The following is a 25,997-nucleotide window of genomic DNA, read 5'->3' as shown; positions in this document are numbered from 1 at the left end:
CCAATCATTCTACTGTTGCAAGTCATCAGGAACAACGATCAGAAATCACGCTTCTCAAAGAACCATGGGAATATGCTAGGCTGGTATGGCCCATTTGCTTAGACAACTTCTCAGTGTCTTAACTAAACTAAACATAACTGCTTTGAATAATTAAAATAACAACATACCCTGAAAAGAGCGGTAAGACAAGGGCAGGTATATTGACTTAAGAATAGTTGTAAATGACAAGAGGAGGGACATCTATCTTTGTAGATGGCTGTGGCCTTGCGTAACTAGATCAGAGCTGATAAACACATGCCACCATCAGATCTGTATTGACCTGAAAAATTTTAAATGATGTGAATTAAAACAGATTAGTACTATTTTATGCAGTAGGAAATATAAACATCGGTAACTGAAATAAGTGGAAAAATGACATGGATTACAATGTTAAATTTTCCCTGAAAATTACTAAAACATTCTCGAATTTTTTGAACATATCAGAAAACATTCATCTTTCTCCTCTTTTACCATAAGACAGATATTCAAGCTACTTTCCTGATTTATGTGAAGTTACTAAAAGCACTTCTGGGTATAACCACGACACTGGATGAATCCCTTCTCACGGCAACATCTTTCTTTCCTATTTCTATAAAGATGATCGTTAGGGGAAAGAATGTTAAAAGCCAGAGATGGTCCTGGATGTATAACACTTCCATGAGCTACTGAAAGAGTTTAAACACCACCTAATGAGTTTAGAAGTAGGTTATCTGAAGGAAACAGTTTGCACTGGGCGAAGTGCAGAATAATCCTTATAAAGAATGACTTCTAGAACTGATATACAAAATTGCCAAACTACCTGGCATAGAAATATGGGGATCATGCTCTAACATTACCTTTCCGAGAACATCAGAGGATAGTTACCTGCCCAGGTGACAATGTGTGCTGAGTGCTACAGCTAAACTTACTATCCTGTGGTGTTATTTTCACCACTGTGGGCATCAAGGAGGATTACTCCTGCCAGAGCACAGGAATGATGATCTCATTTGGGTTCAGAGGAATATCTTACTCTATTCTCTCACGTAACATTGTCTGGCCCTAAATTTACTGAAATCCTGATCATACCTAATTTCAATTGACATGCAGTTTGAGTTAAATTTATTTTCTGCCCTTTCAAGGGAGACAGATTTTTTGTTTCTGTTTATTTAAACTGCTGTTGAAATTGGTTAATTAAAAGGATTTAAAAAATCTTAATACTCTAAACAGAGCAAACTGGTTCTGAATTATTAAGCAACATTTTAGATGCATTTAAATAACCTTAAGTGACTTAACTGCCACCTGATCCTAAGCTGTGGCTCAGAAAAATAAAATGTGAAATACTGTAGAAGTCTTGGCTTACCAGGGCTTCCAGATACAGTAAATAAATCGCTTAAGTCTCTAATACCATGTCTGCAAAATGCATACTCTCAAACACATAACTAATGTTCCACCTTAAGGAGAAATGAGCAGAAGAAATTAGAGGTTGCAATTTTGATTTTTCAGAAGAATAAATCCAGTCTTTCAAAGGAGAAAGCGTGCAGGGACCTTCTTTTCTGAGAGACACCATGAGACATTCACAAACAGCATTCATCCCAATAGTGGCTGAAGTCCAGTTTGGGTAAATTTGTTCTGCACATTCCTCCTATGGTTTCAGCTAGACCTGGTACACTTCTTGCCTGAAGTGTGGTGAAATGCCCACTCCATACAACGTTAAAGAGTTATAGGAAGATCTACAGATTCCCACCACGGATGGAGTGAGGAACTGATCCTTCGGGAAGTCTCCAGGGTACTGGGAGAAGGTGGATCTTGCAGGTGGACTACTGAAATTAGTGTTTGGGAAGACTTTTAAGAGAAAGTGACTTCGAAGAAATACTGAATGAGAAGGTTGACCAAGCATGCTAATATGCTTAGGGTAAGCTCTTTTTGTTACAGTTAAATGCATTTTGAAGATTAGAGTGATTCGAAAAAAAAAAAGGGAACTATAATTCTAAAATCAGCCCATACATTGAAATAGTGCACACCTTTGCTTCCATAAAGCCTTTGCAAGTGCATTTAAGAATAACGCAAAGAACTTCTAATACAGCCTTTCACTCCAAAAGATGTGCTTGCCAAATGTTTTCAAAGCTAGAGGTAGAAGTTACCTGCTGACCCAGGTTCACCCGTGTGATACACGCTTGTCGGTATGGCGTGCAGTGCTGCCTTGGTTAAGGTACGGAGAGAGGAGGTGGTTAATATCTAATTTCAGTGCTGGTAGAAAGAACAACGCAGTCAGTGACAAAGACCCAATAACAAGTCACTGCATGTGCTTAACTGATTTGGAATGTCACCGCTGCTTTAAAATCTACAAGTAGTGTCTGGAAAAGGTTAATCTGTGTATTTACTCATGTGTAGAAGTTTGTATTTACAGTAGGGTTATGATACCAACTTTAAGTTAGCTAAGGATATCTGTGTAAGCAGCTGGAACATAGAACTAAGAACTAATGAATTTTTATTTACCAAAGAAGTAAAAATAGTTCAACAACACTGTATCAGGATACCAGGACTGTTAGTTTTGAAAAACTGGTAAAATGCTCTAACAAGTTTACCCCAAGACAATGTTGATTTGGTTGAAGATAACCCCCTTGTTCTGATAAAACAGAAAAACTTTTGGGGGTGTGTATATGTTATCGTAATACAGATTAGGATAGAATTAAAAATACTAACTTAAGACAACTTGTTTACATCTTATTGCAGCAAAAACTTCAGCAAAGTAATTCTGATACTTTCAAACAGATTTAAAAAATAAAATGTTATGTATAGTCTAAACACGAACAGACATTTAAAATGCTACTGTTTTCTGGAGCACAAGCATCCGAAGTGCTCTGTTCCTGTTGCCCAGATCTCAATGTATGTTTGTGATATCACATAGCGGGAGGGTCTTGAGAACTTACAGTGTATTTTTAAATGACTATATACCATGAAGCCTAAGGCAACAAATACATACTTTTACTGTACTTCCGCAGCATTCAGCAATGACGATTTAAAAAAAAAAAAAAAAAAAAAAAAAAAAAAAAAATCTTGTCTATAGAGTTGCACACAACCAACTTCCCGAACCTGGGAAACATGGCAGATGTCATTTATAGTTCTCAGTGGTTAACAAACCCCTGGGGATTACATTTTGTTTGTTGTAGCTCTGATGGTCACAATGGCAACCGAATTCATACATGGCCACTGAATCAGCTGGCATGAATCATTTATGTGACTCCTCATACATGACATTGTTAGGTTAGAATCAGAAAAAAGATGAGAGGGTCTTTGCTTCCCATGTGACAGACCAATGGCTCTGTATTCTACCAGCAAATTCTTCTTTCCTGGTCTCAGTGTTTTCTCCTGGACAGTTTCACAAATGCCCTGAAAATACCAGCCTGTTCTAATTTAGTGGTCTTTTTTCTTTTCTACTCCTTTTAAAATTTGTTCTTATGTGAGTCATCTGATCTGTTTTTGAGTTTGTTACAGAGGACTAGAATTGATAATGATGTGATTATGTACAGAAACAGCCAGTCTAAAGTGCAAAACAAATGTCAAAAAGTTAAGAGTAATATACTTGTAGGGTTTTTTATATACTAAGACATAAATATGTTGCATGTTTAGACTGTGAAAGATTGGTTTTCTTCTGTCACGTAAACTGAACAATCAATAATTCTGGAAACATAAGTGACTCCTAGTCTTTGGTTCTGTTCGAAATGGTATTACATGCTTAAGGAGTAAAGTTAATTAGTGATTAATGAGATTCCTTAAATGCTGCTTTTCAGTCTGACTGATTAGGATTCTCAATATAAGACAAGATGAAAGACAAGCTGTAAGCACTACAATCCTGTTCAGAGAGTTATGCCAAAAAGTGGTCAGAAATCACATCCGCTCTTGAGATTGTAGTCTTGCTAAGGACATTATTTTCTTCCCCTTCAGAGTACTTGTGCCACTTTAAATAACTTACAAATAAGATGAAAAAGCAAGAGGTATCTGTTACAACACAGTACTGCAAATGTACAAAACAGAGCCTTACTCCTAGTGAACTTCCTCCAGGGGCAGTGACGGGAAACAGAATGGAAAAGTAACCCAAGTTACTGAGCTCCTTTGATGAAAAATGGCTTAACCAGTCACCCGGAGACACCCCCAGCAAACAAAAACCCAGCTGATCCAGAGCTGCCCCCACTTGTTTGCAGTACTGAGGCAGTATGGCCAAAAAGCTCCTGAACTTCACCCATTGCTGCTTGGCTCTGTTCTGTCATCTCTGAGGTGCCTGTTACCTTCACCTTTTAGGCAGGGCCCCAGGTAGCTGCAGCACAATCGGACCCACTGACTTTTACCTTTGCTGTAACAATGGCTAATTAAGAAATGAAATTTAATTTGTAATACAGCAAAAAACATATAGGTATATATTCAAAGAAACTTAGTAACCAGTATATAAATACTTGATAAATCAACAGAATTTAGCTGGCTTTTGTAAGCAGTCTGGATTTTGAAAATCAGTCAGAGCAGGTACATCATTAGAATTTCAGGGGAGGAGATATAAATCATTATTTACCAGTATCATGTAACAGGTGTATGAGTAATTTATTAGAATGTACCGATTAGCTCATAACTATACTATCTTGACACTGAGCCTTCCTTGTTCATAATATAAAATTGCATCAAAATGGCAACACCAGAAAGATCACAAATACCAGCCCACAACAGACTGACACAGAGTGCTAATATCACCGTGGCTTCCTTGAAAACAGGGTGTGAGCGATGGTGGCTCAGCATATTCAGGCAGTTTTCACTGACTATACTCCACACAACTTGGTTGTTGCAGAAATGGAGGATTTTTACAGCGTCACTAGAAACAGATTTTGCAATGCAATTTTGTCCGTAACATGATAGCATTGGTAGGTCAGCACCTGGCTTGCTTACAGCCACAGAGCTTGGCAGCACTCTTAACATATTCAGGCGTATCCTTTACCTTTCTATACTGTAACATACTGGTCATCTAACACAGAGCAGTCATGATATTTATTCCCGAAAGGTGCATTTACTCACATCTCTCCTCGGAAAGGTGCCCAGCAGCTTGTACTCCTCCCAAGGATATCCCTTGGAAGCTACAAAATCAAAGACAACCTGCAGCTTGCTGCTGGCCAGGAAACGCCGCTCAAAGAATTCTCCGCTGGGCGTCCGAATGCGCAGTTTACTGACGGACTCGGTGCTCTCCTCTTTCGGTTCGGGAGGCAAAGATTGCTCAAGAGAGAGCCTGATAGCCTGAGGAAGGAAAAATAACCATTTAGGATGCAATGCCAGTAACAGAATAAAAGCACAGAAAGCTTTTCTTTTTATTTCTTCTAGAACTTCAAGATGTGCCACAGTGCTCCAGAGCCATAGATGTGCTTTATATCTCAATGACAAAATCATTTTTATTCATTTCTTAATAATAGCCCACCAGACAATTAATTAAAATAAATCCTTCTTTATAACACATATTATTAGGTCTACAGTTAATGCATGATGGGGATAAGTAATTTAATCATTTGGCAGAAAGCCTTGGAAAAAATTGAATGAGAGAATAATTGTCAAGTGGCCAATCGCTTCCTTCAAGGGGTATAAATTAAAAGGCAGTAAAAGTATTTCTTTAAAAGCACTTATCAAATTGCCTTTCTCTTGCACAGAGTAACTGACCATTTGCAGCAAAGACAAGACCCTTAGTGGCAGTTCAGAGTAAAAAGAAATATATGCAGGAGATTTACTATAAACAAACTAAAACACTGTTAAAAGACATAATTAAAAACATCATGAAGGTACATTAGACACATAGAGTACATATAAAAGTAGGAATAGTCAGAGAAGAAAACAAGGAGAAGAGAAATGGGAGCTTTAAGATTTAAAGCAAGCAATTATTATTATGTGCAGAAAGATAGTTCCAAGCACAGGTGTGCACATTTTCTGCAACAACTTGCATGAAATCAGTCCCCAAATTGCAATGACATTACATGATCGTCTGCCTGCTAACATTGTGTATATCGCTGACGTCAAGATTTTAAGGGCAGGAGCCAAGTCTGCGTTCCCTGTCCTCTGCCTCTGGGGGCTACTACACCACCCATACTGTGATCAGAAGTTCTTTTTAAAAAATTGATGCCTAATATTAGGCTGCTGAACAAGGTGAGCTTGACTTTCAAGGGTACTGAGGCACTCACGGACAAGCACTGGCATCTGTTAAAAATGAGATCATACTTAGAAATCAGCCTTGTTACAGTACCACCTCACTTCAGGCAGTTAATGGGAATGCCAGTGGATGGAAGAAGCAGCACGATCACACTGCCTCCCCCCAAAATACCCCTAAAAGACAATTTTCCAAACTGAAGAGGCACTCAGGCACGGACTTACCCAGATTTTTAAGGAACTTTCAAGATACACAGTTGCTACTTGTGCCTTTGAAAACCTCCCCAAGGTCATTTAGTAACAAAAACTGATGGAGAACGATTACATTAAAGAGAAAGGACTGGGCAGAAGCAAGATTAAAAGGCTTTTAAATAGTGTACTTCTTACACACGAACCTCTGAGCAAATTATATCTCAGTATAAATATTTATACATAGAACTTGAGTTCATTTTTGCTCATGTACTATGAGATTATATTTTAAATAGATTCTATTTTAATTTTCTCTCTCTCCATTCTCAACCACCTGCTTACTATCTTTCTGTTTTGACATTTCCCCACACAGTATAACAACAGATGCTACATTATTTACTGAACCCAATCAATTATATTATAGAAAAATAAACAACAGTAGCTCATTAGAGCTCTTTTCTTTGTGCAAAGAGTGCGTTGCTCCCCAAAGCAACTAGTCTCCAAGGCTTCAACGTAAAATGGCAATTTACAATGGATATTCTGTACCAGCAAACCAAGTCAGAAAAGAGTGATGTGATGGATCACATTAAAAACCCATAGACCTGAACAAGCAATTTCAGTCTGTTGATAAAAAGATGTTCAGCGTGTGAATTAGCTCAACAGTCAGATTTTAAATATATGAACTGAACGTAAAGCCACTTCTGTAAGTAAACACTGTTGCAGAACAATTCAGTATAAGTAATCTGTATACTTGAAAATGGGGAGTGTTAGTAAACATTATTGTTAAAATCCCTTTTGTTCTACTAAGCAAACATCCTATTATTTTCATTACTGTACTCTACATTAAAACAGGGAAGCTCAGGTATACTTTGATAACATGGACCAGTCTTGCAGCCTTTGCATAATAAAATTATTTCCAAAAGGCCAAGCTATCAGAAAAGGTCCAGGAATAGATATAATAAAGCAGAATTAATTATTGTTTCTATGCATGCAAAATTACTTAAAAAAAAAGAAAAACATACTTCTTGCATCTGAGCGTGAGCTGATTGCTCAACAGTTTGTTACTGCTGCAGTACTGATTTACGTTCGATTGCTATTAACCTCACAGAATTGTCATCTTAAAATTATTCTTGACACAATTCTCACAGTCCCATTTTATGCATTGCTCCTTGACTTGTGTTTTAGCTTCCATTCTTGGCTTATGTTAACAACAGAAGATAAATAAGTCATCAGATACTGTAGGATAAAAAAAAAAAAAAAGAAGTGGACTGCATCTTTCCCAAACCACTGAATTCTACTGCTTGGGTTGAATTTAGTATTTACAATGCAGTTCTGTTTAAAAGATTCTTGTATGCTTAAAGGGTTAAGGTTTTTTAATGCAATTATCTTGGTCAAAAAATAAATGCAAGTGCATTGCTCATATGGTTTGTTTATTGAGTTTATCTCAGGGGATAATAAATGTGTTCATAGCCAACTTTTTTGCAGTTGTATAATGCAAAATATAATATAATACATCAGCAAAGTACACAAGACTGAAATGTCAAGTATACATTTAAGTCATGTGTAGCAGGGAATAAGCAAAGCTGTGATTTATCAGGATTCCATGAGTTCCAAGGACCTTAAATAAGTGGAGAGTATAATTTACAATTTCAAATCTCTATAAACCATGACAGTCAAAGCAAAGTAGTTCTATTAAGTCCACCAAAAATACTGAAACACTGATATTTTATATAAATAAATACATGTCTTTAATATTTATATTTAATTTATATTTGATGTAGTATTGGAAACATACTCAGGAAACATATATTCAGTAGGGATGCTGATATAGCTTTGTATTCATTAGTAACTTCATCACAGAATCTTACATGCCTACAAGTCCAAGGACAACCCCCAGTCAATTGTGATTTCAGTCAAGACATTTATATGCGAATATAACTTCTATTTTGAAAATTTTATACAAGGGGTTCAAAATCCTTTTCAAGTATCAACTGTGTTTCACAGAAGTTCTGTAAGGACTTACATTCCAAGACCTTCACAGAATGAATGGAAATATTTTAATGACTAGTCTATTTTACCTGTCCTTTGAAATGTGGTGAGACTTCAGGGAAAGAAACATGGCTGTATCCCTTTTTACCACATTTTGTATTTGCCAGGAGGTGATAAAGGGGAAGGCACTCATATAAGTGAATTTGTGTATATGATGCCTTATGTAAATACCAACACAGACACACAGCTAGGAAAGGAGCTAGCCTAGATCCTGAAAGAGGCTTCAGGAGCCATCTCTGACAGGCACTGGGACCCTGAGAATCTACAAAATTAAGAAAATTTACAAAATAACAGAGTCTGAGGTACTCTTCACAGCACATGGCTTGTATTTTCTTATATAGGCCTAAAGATGTAAAGTGTTTGTTTAAGCACAATTTTCATTCTAAGGAAGATTCTGTCGAAGACCAGAAATTTAAAAATGTACCATAAATCAAATTTTCTAGATTTTTGATTTTTTTTTTTCCTTAACATTCTTTTAAAATTTGTTTTATCTTCCAAATTAAATTTGGCAACTTGTTTGGTCAGGTCAGAACTGAAGCTAGGCTTCGTGCTATCTACTGGAAGAAATGAAAGGGCTCCATGGTATTCTACTTTTGAAAGGAGTGGCTGCAGAAATAAGGTTAGAGATTCCCAAAGATTCCACCATTTATGGATCTCATTTCATGGATCTCCTGTTAGCAGGAGATCTATCTAATATCTGGCTGTAAATTCAGACCCAGATGATGTAATTGTGACCCAGATAGCAGAATAAAAAAGCTGTTAAACAGTGGATGAAAACCATTTAGCTGCACTATGTTTTTTATATATCTGGTGAGAAATAATTTTTTTTTTAAAGTTTGAGTTCACATAAAAAGTATACTTTGAATTAAAGTTGCAATGTGTGTCGAACATAAGTTGCAGCATCCATAAGCTTCATGAATTCAAAAAGTTGTCAGAAAAGGTAAAACATCCCACCTCACGCTCTTCCTCCTGTTCTTTCCGAATTTGTTCCAAGCGAAACTGCTCTGCCATTTCTCTCTCTTGCGCTTCCCTCTAGTAAACACAAACAACAATCACACATATATCACCTCACTTTCCACAGCTGTGTTTAATGACGTGTATTAGCTATACTAAAGCAAAGAAACTTGTCGCCTTTTCAGTAGACATTAATATAAGGAATAGGATATTTATTAAGTGATCTTTTCCTATCTTTCCTTTCCCAACTTCTATTATTAAATGGGGCCAGGACTGCTTTAGCAAAAAGATGTTATCCAAGTCTTAGTGCCATCTTATAACCTGAGGGCAATAATGGCTCTATGGCAACCGTCTCGGCTTAAGAGTAGAACTGACGGCGGGCAGTCCTCTGCACCAGAGAGATTTCAGCAACTGTGGAGAAATCCCTGTCCTGACATTCATGTGATTGCTTCACCCTGCACGCACCTTCGCTCTGTCAGCCTCCAGTGATATGCGGTATGCTTCATCCTGCTCTCTTTTCACATTTTCTCTGGCTTCACGTTCATCCTAAAGAAAAAAAAACAAAACAGGAAAACGAAACAAAAAATATCAACAAACAGTGGACCAATACAATGTGTATCTTTATGTTCACCATCACTCTTTAATCTCAGTGACTTCAAAATATTTGCAGAAACGAGTTCAGAAATGCCTCAAGGGCGACCTTGGCTCTAAAAATGACAACTTACCTAAAGCCACGTTTCAATTGCCGCGTAATGGATTGGCGTGTCCAAGCCCTGGCCCGAGGGCTGGATCTGGCACCAAGGCTCTTGCCCCACCATCTCTGTCAGGGCAGCCCCCCGGAATGGTGCAGCCTCCTCCTGTGCCCGCTGTGTGGGGAGGGGGTCTCTGGAGGGGCATGTGTGGGCTGGTGCTGGGGAGGATTTCAATCCTGCAGCTAACAATTGGGATGGTCTTGAAATAGGGGAGCACAGACCTGGATTTTCATTTGCTCTCTGCTCTGACAGCAGGTAATGGCTTGTCCTGCAAGAGAAGGCCTGCTCCCAGGTCCTTCCCTGGTAAAACTGCCCTCGGCACAATCCATCCAGGGTCATGACTATTAAACATCATCCAGAGGCCTCAGTTCACAGTGCTGAATATTACACAAAGACGAGAAAATAGCAAGTCCTGCTCTGAAGCATCTCAAATGGACAGATATAGGCAGACAAGAAACACGAGGTTAGCATGCCAACTTCAAGCCAGCAAACCTAACAATTTATCTTATTAATGAACACAGCACAAAGAAATAAAGGTTTACTACAAATATGTGAACGACTAAGCGAGGCATCATCCACACGGTGGGGGATCAAGAAGTGGATATCCTTGAAAGCTGGAATAACTGCACTGGGGTGATGTCTGATAAAACAAAGTATACAATCAATAGCTTCATATTCTGCCCCTGGAGCCAGAGACAGCATCTGCTCCCCTGTGCTTACTCCTCTTACATCTTATAATCCTCCCAGAGCCCTGCAGAGGCTGCACTGGTCCCTACAAAAATCAATAAGATTTAGCTGTGAGAATGCTCAGCACAGTTACCCGTAGTCACCAGTAACACAGCACTTGCACTGGGGTAATCTGTCCCCTGTATTTCACAGAAAGGAAAGTCTATTACCTACTGCTTCTTGAAGAATTACATTAATTTTCCCATTCATCTGCAAGGTTTATTCCACATAAAGGAGTAATTTTGAGAAGTGATAATTTTCTCCCTAGAACTTCACTGTTTTGTAAAAAATTCTAAATGGGAGGAGCATACGTTAACTGTTATTATCATGTCACACAACACACCAAGATATTCCTCAAACAAAACTAACTTAGTAGTGGTTAAAAAACTCTAAAGTAGCATGCAACCACAAGAGGAAAGGACAAATTGCAGAAAAAGGCATACAACCTCCAGTTGAAAAGTAACAAGATCTTTTTAGAGGGAAATCTTCTTCCTTATAGAAACAGGACCCAAGATTATTCTACAATCAGTGTGTCCTAAATTTCATTCACAGAAGATATAGAAACCATCACTTTGTTCAGCAGGGCCAAGACTCAAGGAGAAGTAGTTCTTGCAAAATATAAGAAGGACAATAACCACCGAATAACCAGTTCCCCTTCCTGGCTTCTCTGGACCAGCTTTATGTGCTGTGCTCATGGAATGCCTTCGAAAATTAACCCAAACCTGATAGCAGAAACTACCCTACATTAATATTCCATTTCTGAAAAGAGGGGTGTTGGAAATAATTGAACAGCTCTGATCTTTATGTTATCCAGAAATGAGGAAAGCTTCTTGAATACACAGATGGAATGCAATGGTAAAGGAAAAAGTTCTGTACTATCTATACTGAGAATTTCCATAAGCATACCATAAATTTATCTTAGAATGGTGAGAATCAAAACTACCTTCTCAAATCAGTTTACTAAAGGAAGATGACTTCAAGTAATCTGTGGGAGGACAAGCATTTAAAAAGATAACAAGGATTATTTCAGAGAGAAGCTATTTAACTTTCATGTTTTGCAGTTTCCTATATCACATCTAACTTCACATACTAACTGAATTTCAAAGGTCACACAAGTCAGTGATGCCTGAAAGATCAGGTGCAACTATTGCAACTACAGGCTCTTTCCTTCATCAAAGACTGCTACCAATTATCATGTAGTTACTTTAGTTTACAAAAAACACCAATCACAACAAACCAAAAAAACCCAAACCCAAAACCAAACTCTCAAAAAGCAAAATTTTAAAAATTTATTAAAATTATTAAAACTTATTCCAAAAATATACTAATCAAGAGTTATAAAAATTTGAGTACTGGCTTTATTTTACATTTTACAAGCTGTCTAGAAAACTCTAGGAAGTTATTAGACATTACTTGTCATGAGCACAGGTTCATTTACCTACAGAGAGCTTCACTGAAGAATTTTTGAAATAGGTTTAAATTATATAATCTGGATGATAACTGCAAAAATACTGACACTATAGATTCTACAACTAGAATCTAAACATGAATTCCAGGCATTTAAAAGAAAATAAATTCTTTCCTTCCTATTCATCGCAGTTATCATCATCCTGAAAGTGGATTATGAAAAAGATGTCAGGAATGTGAAGAATTACTACGCATGACTGCCTGGTCCTCATAGAAATATGTGAGCCACATCTAAAAGTAAATGACCGTTCCACCGAGCTCTATACTGCATTGAAACAATACTGAAACAGACCTTAAAAACAAATCTGGAATCCAGATTTCTTTAGGTAAGGAACAGATGTAATCCTATGAAATGTCTCTTTGTACCTACTTCTGTGTCTTGTTAATATTGCTCACACTCGACAGTCACCACCTCCTCTACAGACATTACGGCAAAATTGTAATATTTTCTGGTTCAGTTACACCTTGGTCAAATTTAAAACATAAGATGAAGCAGTTCTGCTTTTCGTAATGCAGTTTGCTATTTTAGTCATCTCTTCCTTAGAGAAACCATACAAAGTATGAGGATGATTCAAGTTCACCAGACAGCAACTCAAGAAAATTCATAATGGTGACAGGAAAAGTAGAAGAAAATATTTTGCAGAGAATCTTTCATTGCACTAAGAACACATGAAGAAAAAGAGACTAGTCATACCACTAGTAATTAATTTTTTAAAATGTCATGTTATGTCATCAACAAAATTTGAGGTAGCTGACAACTTTCCTGTTAAACCCTACATAAGTTGCAACATTGACTGGCATCAGTAAATGTTTTTCCACAAGACTTCTACAATAAAGGCAAAATTGCCATCTTTCTTTTTCAAGAAACAAAGGTGTGAACAGACAATGGCTTATGCTGGGTCACTCAGAAAGTCTTCATCAGCAATAGGGTTACACAGCATTTCTGAATTCCACAGCAGCGACTGAAGGCTGGTGTGAATATAAACCATCCACATCCCAGGGGTTCTGGGCATGAGACGAGGAGACAACTCTCCTTTGCTCCTTAAAGGGAAAGTCACAGATCTCTGCTTTCCCATTTTGACAATGCAACAACAGGGGGGACATTCAATGGAAAGTTTGATAATTAAAAAAAATAAAAATTGTATTTATCCACAGAATGTATTCTTCAGCTACGAATTTTCTTTTATTATGTGTATTACAAAGTCCTACAAAAACAGTACACTTATATTCATGAGACAGTTACAGTGGATCAGATAAAACCTTGCCTTGAGTAATAAAAGACTAAGAAAAACTTGCAGATAAGGTTGAGAAGAAATTTAGGATAACTGTCTCCGATAATTACTCCCTAAACCATTTCTTGAAGTTACCCCTGAAGCACCTAATAGCAGGCATTTTCAGATGCAGGATGATGGAAAAGGGATTCTTGAATGTGTTCAGGACAGCAATGCCCTCTTCTCCTGCAGATACTACAAGGACAAAATTACACCACACATTTGGCTTTTTGGATGGGATATTTTGCTGGAAAAAGTCAGCATTAGCACCTCTGGGAATTTTTTTATTTATTGTTGTTGTCCCTCCTCTGAAGGGAGGATTTAATGATTTAACCCCAGGAATCAGCTTTGCTCCTGACTTGTCGCAGGGAGATGCATTATACTTTAATTCTCCAGCGTTTTACTGTGAAGTAAAACCAGACGAGACAGAACTTGAGAAGAGAACCATGAGCAGAAGACATTTCTCAGAGCATCAGTGAGTAAATGGCTGTTACAAGACAGGAAAAAAAAAAAAGTGTATTTACAAATGCTGAATGCTTATCTGAAAGACAGTTCATTTCACTGAACCACTCCTGAAATTAAAATCTACAAGTGCTTAAGGCTATTCAGGGGAGTGTTAAAGAGAAACAGCCCTTTGTCCAAACAAACCAGTACAAGAAAGGCATTAATTTGACTCACTAAGATGACAGACTTGCACATTGTATAACTTAAACATACACAATGGGGAATATATGGAAGGAAAAAAAGTGTACACAGAATGTGTTGGGCATATGAGAACGATGAAGACAAAGCAAATGAATGTTTTTGCGGAGGCAGAACCACAAGCAGGGAGGCAGGACAGGGCAGAACAACGCAGAACCACCGAAGGATCCTGCCTGTCTATATTGAAGGCTGAAAGCCAAATTCCAGATACTGATTTTTGGGAATTACCTTAAGCGACGAGAAAGAAAATAAACCTAAAATCTTCAAGAAGCAGTCCTGCAGTGACTCTTCGTGGGAAACGAGCCAGCCAGTCCTGCTACAACATCTGCCTGCCTGGGCTGTATAACAGGGAAAGCTGCTGTTTAAGAGAAACCAAGTGACTGGAGCCATCAACACATATAGCTGAAAAACCACCTGAACTAGAGATACTTTCATTTCATCGTCCTCCTTTCCCCTGCTGCTATCTTGTATTTAGTCAAAGTTCAAAATAGGCCATGAAGTCTCGAAGGCAGCACTCGTATCTGCTGGTGTGTCAGTGCAGTGAAGTGCACAATGGGAAACCGATCGTTTGGGGTGCTATCATATTACAAACACAAAATTGGAAAATTTAATCAAATAAATTTTGATTACTGTAGTTTAATTAGTTATAACTAGTAATAATTAGTAAATGTGCTAATTGGATTTTTGAGGGGGTTAAATCACAGTCTTCGTTAGATGGCTGTCATCACCATAATGTTTTTGCGCTTTGGAATTTAATGAATTTCATGTATTTATTCTCATAACCTCCTGTTGTGCAAATGCTATATACCATGATACCCATGACAGTGTTAGATGGAACACAGATTATCAAAGCTATTCAGATGCCTAATTTCTACTGATTTTAATGTGAGCTTCAGCGCCTAGACAGAAATTGCAGGGGTCTCCTGCACAGCTGATGGAAGCACTCAGGCCATCCTCTAACTGGAGAACAGAACTGCAGGTAAGGAGCAGAGAGAAGGAACTGATCAGAAGGAGGGAAAGATGAACAGACCATAGATTAAGAGAAAATGCACTAGGACCAACCCTCTTTAGCTTCCTTTGTGGCTGAGAGATATATCTTTGGAAGCTAAACCTGTTATGTTATCATATAAATAAAAAAAGAAGGAAATTCTTTACACTTGACAGTAGTGAGGCAGAAAAGGAGGAAGACATGGTGATACCAAGCTTCTTACTGCAAAGTTATGAAAATAATACTTGGCCAGTAAATCCCCATCCAACACAAGAGAGTGCTGGGATGGATACACAAGCATACTTTTGCAAATAGCTGTGGCAGGGAAAAGAAGGTGAATTTATGTTGCTGGTTTGGAGTTTTTGTTTACTTTCACATATTTTTTTAAATTCCCATTCAGATGTTAGTCAGGAAGGACCGACATTTTCCTCACACTGTAGCAGTATCTAGGAAGAAGAGTCACCCAAGATCAGTGAGCAAAGATGGTGACTGTGCAGGTCTACATTTTTCTACAGTTTATCTTCAGTCAGAGTCTGTTTACAACAGTTTTTCCAATTTAAAAATTAAGTATCTCTCATTTACACTAAATAAAACTGCGCCAGCAGACATAGTTTAAAGTAAACTTCAGGTTTTCATTGATATTTGTGAAAATAATAAGGTTTTTGAAGCAACTGTGGGTATTACAATTCCACTTGAAATCCGAGAGCAGGAGTGCTAGTGTTGCGTAACGACAAAAATAAACACGATGAGAGACCTACTGTTACTTAAATGTGGACAAGTTGGACCAGCTGTGTAACAGTCAATGCTTCTACAGTAATAAATGTTGACAGCAAAAATAAAAAGAATGCACTACTGAGACATCATCAAATGAGCCCTGTCATTACATGGAAACTCCACCCTGTATAAGCTTGTCAAAAAGTGTTACTGTAATCCTTTGAGAAGCCTCCTCCTCAGGCAATGGAGAAAAAATGTTCAGGATCGGCCCAGAACAGGTGTGTTGTGCTGTAATGCCAGGACTTAATCATGTATCTCTTCACATTAATCTCACAAAGGAACTAACTCGGATCTATTTGGGCCCATCATGCCATGCTGAGATGATTACTTAACTATCCAATTAAAGCAAGCAAGCCAACAGGGTGTTTAAAAATGGACATTCCAGGGTGTATGATATTTTACAATTATTATTTGTTTTCTTAAGTCCAGCACCAGGCACTGACACTTAAGAGGAACTGATACTATGCGCTCTTTTCAAAGTCAGTCCCTGAAAAATCTCAGTTCACACCTTGATCAACAGTGGCAGAGGCTTGTTGTCCCTGCTCTGAGACACTCCCTTTTGCTTACAGGAGAAACTCCTTAGTGGAGGTTTTTTTCCTCTTTGCAAAAATCACCAAGCCCACTGCCTAAACAGCAGTTAAGGTATCGACATTTGTAGCGTAGGCAGGAGGAGCAAACGTGGTTAGAAAAAGAAAACATGTCCATCAGATGTATGAAATCGTTAGCGTAGCCTCATTTTGCATACACAGCCTGAGGCTGGACTTCAGACCTGAGACCTGACTGACCCGACAAGGGTGGGACTGTACCCTGGCCAACTGGCCTCGCTGCTGGTGGTGCCACAGAACACACCATTTCATTCGCCATCGGCCGCTTCTTATCGAAGTGCCACACGAGCACATCAGTACGCTGATGGTCATATTTTATTGTGACTTGTTACTATGGCAATTTAAGTAGCAAACTTATAAAAACAGACAGCATGACAGCTATACTGTGTATCTACAACAGCACATCAACAGTGTGGTTCAGAGGGGCAGAAGGTTTCCAAAATGTCATCTGGTCCCCACAGCTGACAGGCAGCAACGGGCCCAATGGTTCATGACTGAACCAGAAGCCTTGGAGGGGCTGGGAAAAGAACGGAGAGCAGACTGATCTCCTTTTAAGAAAGTTTGGGAGAGAAAATGGGTGCCTAAATTACACACCACCGTACCTCAGGACAGGTGAGCTGGATTACTATGAGTACGCATACACACCTCTGTGTTTTTAAGGTATTTCTTTGGAAATTAAGCAATAAAAAGCTCAAACACAATCTAGAAATCTAAAATTGAATCCAATTGCTGGTTAAATGACAGTATTTTAGCACTTGACATTATAGAAATGTGTCCCAAATTTGCTTTATTAAAATTTTATGAGGCTACACCAGTAAGTTTTACTAACACTTGGTGGATACAAAAGCACAGGATTTAGCTAACCATGGTATTACCACCAGGTAATGAAGTGACTCGCTTCGCTCAGGTGAGGTATGTCAGGGATGCTGTTCTGAGCATCCTGCCTACACCATCAGTCGATGACTGGGGACAGGGAACCGACTGAAGTGATGCCTGGGCAGCGACAGCCATCATCACGGCGATCACCTGTGCCGTAGCTGGCAGTGGTAACAGTCATCCTGTACCAAAATAACCATCAGAGGGCACTGCAAAACATGCTGTGCTGAACAGAAGTACGGAGAGCTGTGTTGGAAGCTTTCATGTGCATGCAAGTTAAAAACCCAAAGTGGAGAAGTTCAGCTGCATAAACTGACTCATTAACGATTTCATGCTGTTATTTACAAGTGTTTCCAGTTCTCTCACTCACACTTCTGTTTACAGCAGAGCTATATAGATGACTTCTCTTTTTGAAACACAAAAGAATTTTCTGCTTATCTTCTTGTGGTTTTATGATGACTTATTGTTGCTATTAAGAAAACAGTAACAGAAACCGGACTCTGTATCCTGTTTGCTATTGTAATATTTAGGGGAAAAATTGCACCAACTGCAGTAAGACCTTAAATAAAAAGGTGTTGATGTTTGAACACTCAAAGTTGTCAAGTACAAGACTTACAAGAAAGCTACATGTTCTATAGCAAATGACAAAAAGGCAATATTTTTTTATCAAGCTAAAGCCCTCTATTGAACACAGACTGCTTGTCAAATACACCCTCTCTGGAATAATAATTTCATAAAGCAAGGTTATTTTTTGTTTTTAAACTTTCTGCTTCAAAGGCGAAAGTGTCTGAGATCACCTTTTCAGTGTGCTTGTAACAAGTGGAGCCAAGGTATAAGTAAATATTCTATTTGTGGATAGAACCCATAGCATCTAGAAATCCGCCCCTGAAGTTTATGAAATTTTCCATTCGTTTTCTGAATGTCAAAGTGTGTTAGAAAAAACTCCCATTGGGGAAGAAATGTCACTGGTGCTTTCAGTGACAGAAAAACAAAAGGAATGTGAGAAAAGACCACAGAAGACTTGGACAAAGGTAGATTTTAGAGGAATGTATAAAAATTAATTTTCCATTCCCCCTACATAAGAAGTCAGGGGACATCTGTATCACCACTGTGGGGACATATGTTACTGGGCTGTCAGCGTTCTTGGCCATCCAGTGAAGGACTGACAGCAGCTCGGGATGCAGAAGCCAGTTGCTGGTTCTGTGATCATGCCCTCAAGGTTATTGCATCTTCTCTTTTTTAAAGATTTGTTTCTCTTGCACCCAGATGTTTCTCAGTTGCAAATCCATTTGGTTTTATCCTCTTAAGACAGGTCTATCACTGTCTCACCTGCCCCCACCTTCTTCTCCCCTAAATACTGATGTTCTGTTCTCTGAACAATGATGTTCCAGTCTCCTGTTCCTCCCTCTGTTCCAATTCTATCACTCCCCTACTTCTAAGTTCCTTCTCCTGGCCCGTATCTGCTCTTATCTCTCATCCTTCATAAGCTTTTCTTTCCTTCTGTTTTCTTCCTTTCTATCAGCTTTTATAGTTTTCAGTTCTGAACGTTTACTTGGGACTCATCTGTGATGTGAATTTTACCTTATTAAAGCATTAAAAAAACCCCAAACCATAACTGACATTTTCCTCTTAAAATGCAATAAAAAAATTCAATTATATTGTGACTTGGATTTTTGTTATAATCCCCATATTAAAATTTGTCTTCTGTATTAACAAAATTAAAGTCAATTTCTTTACCAATGAATTATAGGTAGCATAAATAAAGGAGAAAAAAAAATGAACTACAGATACTGTGCAGGTACCGTGCCTTTATATTATTATAACCATAATCGGTAAATCTCATACTAATGAGACAGAAGATTTAAATGTGAAGAATGTGTTTAGTGAGTTATTGTCAATCAATGTCTATACAGCAGGATAAGAATAATCTTGAATGGCAACACAACTATTATTATAAATTCTTAAGTACTTCATTACTTCAAAATGTCACTCTCAATTTATAAAGTAACAGATAAACATCTTTAAACTGTATACCTCACTGTGTCTACTTCTGTGTAATTGAAACACTGTTTTTGAAGAGTCTTGTCATCACTTACCCATTCTGCATTGTTCTGAATGGTGATTCAGTACTGGAGTCATTCCGGATTGCTTTTCAATCCCCTTTTAAATGCATACATCAATCTATTCTTTTTTTCTACCTATGACTTGGAGTTGGTCATTGGGAAAAAATCTGATTATTGTTTCCTCGTATGAGCATATTGAGCTCTATAATACCACTGTAAATGTAAATGTTACTCATGACTAATATTTAGAAAAAGGAAACAAACTGAAAATGACAAGACAAATAAGAAGGCGGCTTTTTGAGACCCCCAAATAAATACCCAAAGGAGACCTAATGTTTTTAATTTCTGATGATGGACGAGACACTAAAACACATCACACTCATCTTCACTGGCTAAAGAAAGATCCGGGTAACTTTCATCCCCAGTGATCTGTGAAAGCCAGTAGGTATCTGCAGTAACTTTCAGTGCTCACCTCATCCTTTATGTCTTCCTGCTGCTGGGCACTGAAGATCTCCATTGCAGCCATCAGCCTCATCATTAGCTCATCCACTGTTGTGTTACCTAGCAACAAAGGAAGACAGCTGAACTTCCTATCATTAAAGTTATTAAACAAAAAAGAAGTAATTTTAGAATTCATAAGAAGTAGCCAGACTTAAGCAAAAAAAAAAAAAAAAAAGAGCAAGTAGAAAATGCAAGTATCTCAGCAGAATGCTTTTCATTTGTCTTTTTACTGAAAATTCAAAATTATTTTTACAAACAAATGTTGATCATAGGCTAAAATTTTCGATGGTTCAAATCTGAACAATTGCTTTTGTGCTATCATGGAATAACTATTTTTTCTTTTAATCACTGATGCTAAAGGAAAGTAATATACCTGGGGCTCCCTGACTTGAAATCGATTTCACAGTTTTAGAATTCCCAGGTATAATCAGGGAGACTGAAACAATTGCTTAGTCATGTAACAAAAGGCAGGACATTGGCAGCAGCATTCAAGTGGATTGGTTTTAAAAAAAGAGAAAAAAACAGAATACAGTAATCGAGTAGATGTGTGTGCATGCACTTTTGTTCAGGTATAACTAGGAGTAAAATTTAAAATATTATAATATACTCTCTTCAGTGTATTTACTTCTGATAAAGCTTGTAAAGCTAATAATAGGGTAAAAGTAAGTCACCTGTGTATATCAAGACATACAGAACATGCATTGGAAAACACATACCTCTTCACATTTTTCTACCAGCATGCCTCCAGTTTTCAGTAAGACTGAAAGGTTAGTTTAATTTCCTATCAAGATGCACTCAGCCTTTGGTTTCTCTTAAGACTCGACTACCCATTAGAGCCACTTGTTATCGTAGTTAAAAGATCTTAGACCATAAGAAATAGTCAAAAACTATTAATTCTTAACATCTGCCAGCCTAAACAGCCTTTGGACCCTAGCAGGACGATACCAACAAGGGGTAGATTTATAGCTAGATGATACTGGTCAAAATTTTAAAAGGAGCAAACTAACCAGAAACCACAGTACCACTAAAGAAAACAAAACTGTCCCCAGTTTCCAACCCCAGGAAAAAATAAAAATCGAAAGCAAACCTTAGTCTGCATTTCAATAAATGCCACTGGGACTTAAGTTTCTATATTGTTATATCTCTTCTGTAAACATGCCTTCTCACCCAGCCCTGAAAGGCCCTCATTGTTCCCATTTCTAGCATTTGCTACCTTAGCAGAAAATATTAACCCGCATGCTACAACACGCATGACTTCAGAAACTACCATTCATTTGAGGGCATATTGTTAAAAGATACCAGTGTCCCAATTCATGGGAAAATAATAAGGACAGCACGCTTGATTTTTGTTAAAGGGTAAATTTAAAGTAAGGCTGCAATAGATTATAACTTTAGTTTTGTTCAAAAGATTGCAGGAAACCTGATAAATCATTAAAGCTTAATGAATGCAATGAAATAATTAATATTCCTTCATAATCTAAAGCTGCATTGTATTATGACTTTGAGTCACCAAGTTGCTAAGACACTTAAGTAATTTAAGCCAGTAAACACCACCAACTTCAGTGGGATAACAGGTGCTGGACTATGCTGCAGAGTCATAAAACCAAGAAAATCTGTTTATAAAATTATTTATATGAAATAAGTTTTATAAGTGACAGAAGTATCATGAATTAGTGCTGTGCTGTACCTTGCACTAAGGAGAAAAAAAAAAAAAATCTATGCAAAATTAACAATTTTTTTCATAGGAAGGAGGAGCACTGCAGATTCCTCAAGAAAATTATTAATCCCATGTGCAGAAAGGAACAGTAATGCTGTCTGCAAAAGGCAGTATTTCACAAGGCTAAACTTCCTCAGGAAAACAGGGAGATTAGAATAAAGATTGCTAGATATAAGCAATAAATAAACAAGGACACAATGTCATAAAGGCAAACTTGTGGAGAAAGCAGAAGAAATGAGAGGCTGCTATTCTTTGATGTATTTTAATTTGAAGAGTTACTGAGAACAGCAGTCAAAGGGCATCACTCCACATCTAAGCCATCTTGCTGTCAGTGATATTAGAGGAATGGTTATGACAGGAAGAACTGCTCATGTAAGCCAGAAAGCTTCATTTATGTGAAATTATATTAGTAACTTAAATTCTGATCTGATTTAGGGTCTCAGCACTGCAGGCAGGTCTGAAAAAGCAACTCAGGTTCAAATATTCACCCACTACATGCAACAGGAGTCCACATATTAACAAGGAACTACACAAAGAGCTAAATGCATTCTGGCACTACACAAAAAGTGCAGCCAAAATCTTTAGGAAGTTGGAGATATGTCCGGATATAAATTTGGAAAACTAAGTGTAGCTCCTTATTTTGGAAATTTGGCCTCTACTTTAAAAAAATGAAAAACTTAAAGTATGATTCTACTACAGTCATGGCAACTTCAATTGCAATACCATGTTAATACATTTATGAATAGTAGCTATTTATATCATGGCGACTGAAAGTGTCATTTGTGCAATAAGTTCATATTCTGAACATCTTAAAAAAGAAATGGTTAGCAAAGTTGTCTAACAGTTTCAATGCTCACACAAGAAATACTTCCAACATAAAGCGAGAACTGTACCTTGTATTACATTCAATACTTCATTAGATGATCGTTTTCCCATAATAATAAGGAAAAGTGGAAACTGGTCTGTCTTCTGAGTTCGAATTGTTTGGGCTACAACACTGCCGAAGTGTCTAGTGCACATTGTCAGAAACCTATGTGAGAGAAAAAAAAAGTTAACCTATGTGAGAGAAAAAAAAAAAAGTTAACAACCAGTAAAGGTGGTTTTGAAATAAGCATATTTATTTTTTAAAAACTAACTTCAGCAGTTCAACTGAGTGTTATTTACTGTTTAACATCTAGGCTTCTGCCTTCCATTCTAGAGCTCTCTATCCCTTTTTACGATTAAATTATGAAAATATCTACAAATATGAAAGACCCCAGATTGTCTAAATTAAAACAATTAATAACCAGTTGAGACAGTGATTTAACTGATGGAGAATTCCATTTCCTGTTACACTGTACTGCAGGCTATAATTCAAAACTAACTCTCCCGAAATAATAACACTAAATCAAGCATTAAAAACTTCTAAAGAGAAGCTAAGTAAAGTCGTAATGTAGCAAACATGGTAAAGTATAAAACCAGTATTATTTCACAAGAATGCATAATTTAATCATGAAAGATCAAGAAATTGTTTTTATCAGTCATAGAATTAAAACGTGGTACTTCGGAATTGTGTTTTCTTTTGTACTAGTGCCCTGCCAGTGACATACTTAGCAGTGTGGTCTAAAAAACAATAATTCTAAGCTTTTGACCAAAAAAGCTCTTGGATATTAGCATACAGAAGTCTAGCATTAGTATTCTTAACACGATCTTGAATAAATGAAAAAACTGATAAAGCTTTTCTCTTCCATTAGAGGACTGTTTGAAATTAGCATTTCTTTCAAGAGAAAAGGGTAGCTTATGATATGTTTTCAGATCTGATGGTAAAAAGTAAATGTCATAATAATAATGAATTATGAAAGACCAAATGCAAATATAGAATGCTTTAATAAGATCCAATTTAATAAAGTCTGTAAAAATAATGGACTTTTAATAACACAGGTCACAAAAGGCAAAACAGTGGAAATTCTGAGGACTAGCCACTGGTACAGGCTTATTAATTCTTAATTATGTTCATGAAAGGCAACTTAAATCGTGTGTTTTCTTATGCCTTATGATAATATTTTAGGTAACAACTACTCTGAAATGTATGCTCTAACTGAAGAGCAAAGTCCTGTTGTCACATGCATTAGAAGCCAAATCTATTTGAAAAGACAAACTGCATTAAAATGTCAAGCGCTTCAAGTAATTTCTTCTCAAAGATACTGAAAATATTTTAAATCGTATTTTTTTAAAAAATCTATATGTAGTATCTAAAAAAGTGGCTAAAAATTGATAAGCCTGATGAGTACAACATGGGGCTTGTTTGAGGCACCTGAAGTAGAAAAAAACACCCAACCCAATCCTTTTCAGAGACAATTTCTAGTGTAGCTATAGCCACAGTGAGTATTCCAAAGCCATAAATGATACTGGCAAATACCTTTCCTTGCCTCCTTGATTCTGTCTTTTGCAATTCAGAACGATCACACACAGAAACAATGTCAAACCCACCAAATAGAGACTGCTATATCAGAAATAGCTACACAGAGACGCAACATCTGGTAAAGATAAAATAAAAGAGTTTATACGTGAAGACTTTACAGACACTTAAGCTAAATAATGTTTTTTGATGTTTGCTTTTCAAGGTGGGAATACATAAGTGAAATCTTGGCCTCAGAGAAATCAGTGGTGATCTTCCACGGCAAAATGACTTATGTGAGTTCAAGGTTTCACTCCGGGAAGTAATAAAGACAGTGGACAAGTGAACTGAATTCTGAAACTTGCATATTAAAACTGTTTAACAGTCTTCAACAAGCCACAAAAGAAAAGCGCTCAAGTTTCATGGGAAAACAAACTATGTAACTGAAGTGAAAAAGTGCTGTAGAGAATAATGTTAGAAGAAAAAAAACTAAAAAGATTTTAATACTAGTTGCACTAGTCAAAGGTGTTGGGTTTTGTTTGGTTGGGTTTTTTTTAATCAATTCAATTAAAATCAATTCAATTAGTCAACCCATAACTCAGAGTCAAAATATGTTTTTACAGGTATGGGGTTTGTATGCAGAGAATTCTGAATGAAGTCTGTATTTCTGTACGTTAAAAGATTTCCCAAATATTTTGTTCCAGAAGATGAATTTTTATATGTGGAACTTCTGGCTGACTATATAGAACCTAACAGATTACGATACCTCAGGGTCCTCTATAATCAGGGCTTCAGAGGATGGAACGTTGTGCCAGGCTGTTGTAAGGGTATACATACTTTCCTGGTTGAGTGACAGCAGAGAAGATACCAATATCTCCCATCATGATGCTTTTTTTTTAACTTGGAGCCACTCCTTACATCAGCTCAGCTCGCAGGGACAGCAGCCAGCTTGCTCATGTACCAGTTAAGAGCAGGTCATGCCAATTCTGACCCGAATGCCACAGATTTGCCACCACTATCATCAACACAGCCTTTGTCTTTCTTAGAGGAAGAATAAGAAACAACTCTCCATCTTCAACTTTCAATAATCAATGTCCAGATTACAGCACAGGCAGCTGTGATGAGGATGTTAGTGGGGGATGAATGACCAGCCAGTGGTTATCAAGGTGGATCTTCAGAGCAGAGCGAATACCCGTGAGAAACTCTCCTCACTAACATGATCCATCAGAACAGATCCTGCCCTTTGGAACCAAGTGAGACCCCACTTGTCCATTGAATTAAAATGTAGTAAAGCCAACAAAAACGTGAAGGTAGTCAAACGATGCAACGCTGAACAGAGAGATAGCAGCAGCGATCTCCAACACCTGCATTGTGTAACGCCTGTTCACCAGCAATTACTCACTCACACATGTGCTCTTTGCCAGGTCAGTGGTAAGAGCTCAGCAATTACTCATAACACATCTCTTCATTTCGTTAGACAGGTAGGAATTGAATTTTCATGCATGATCCCCATTCAGTTTTTCTCATGCCTTTTAATATATTTTGAAACTACTTAAATAATTTGGCATTTTTTTTCCTTTTCTGCCTTTACTGATTCTGTATTTACAGACCTTTTTACTTTCTTCTACATTTATATCCAGAAAAAAAAAATCTCATCTGTGCTAATATTTACTGTCAGAAGTATGTGAGTAGGACCAAAACAATTTGGTGCAATAAGCAGTATCTTACTCTGTACATCACTAACAAGAGATTTTCTTACTTTCATTTAAAGAGAAGCATGCCAGATCTTTCAGTGGCATC

General features: G+C 37.4%; 1 protein-coding gene across 1 annotated transcript in view; it reads right to left on the bottom strand.

Moving 5' to 3' along the window:
- FAF1 (Fas associated factor 1) overlaps nt 1-25,997 on the bottom strand; it is a 155,146-nt gene that overhangs the window by 11,409 nt on the left and 117,740 nt on the right. Inside the window, exons 14-18 of the mRNA XM_026853882.1 lie at nt 22,714-22,850; nt 20,075-20,163; nt 9,844-9,924; nt 9,379-9,456; nt 5,077-5,292 (exon numbers count right to left, since the gene is read on the bottom strand). Of these exons, the coding sequence (XP_026709683.1) occupies nt 5,077-5,292; nt 9,379-9,456; nt 9,844-9,924; nt 20,075-20,163; nt 22,714-22,850 (601 nt within the window). The remainder of the gene's footprint in view (nt 1-5,076; nt 5,293-9,378; nt 9,457-9,843; nt 9,925-20,074; nt 20,164-22,713; nt 22,851-25,997) is intronic.

Source organism: Athene cunicularia, assembly GCF_003259725.1.
Source record: "Athene cunicularia isolate RWA chromosome 8 unlocalized genomic scaffold, athCun1 chr8_part1, whole genome shotgun sequence".
Taxonomy (NCBI): Eukaryota; Metazoa; Chordata; class Aves; order Strigiformes; family Strigidae; genus Athene; species Athene cunicularia.
This window is presented reverse-complemented; position numbering and strand designations above follow the sequence as displayed.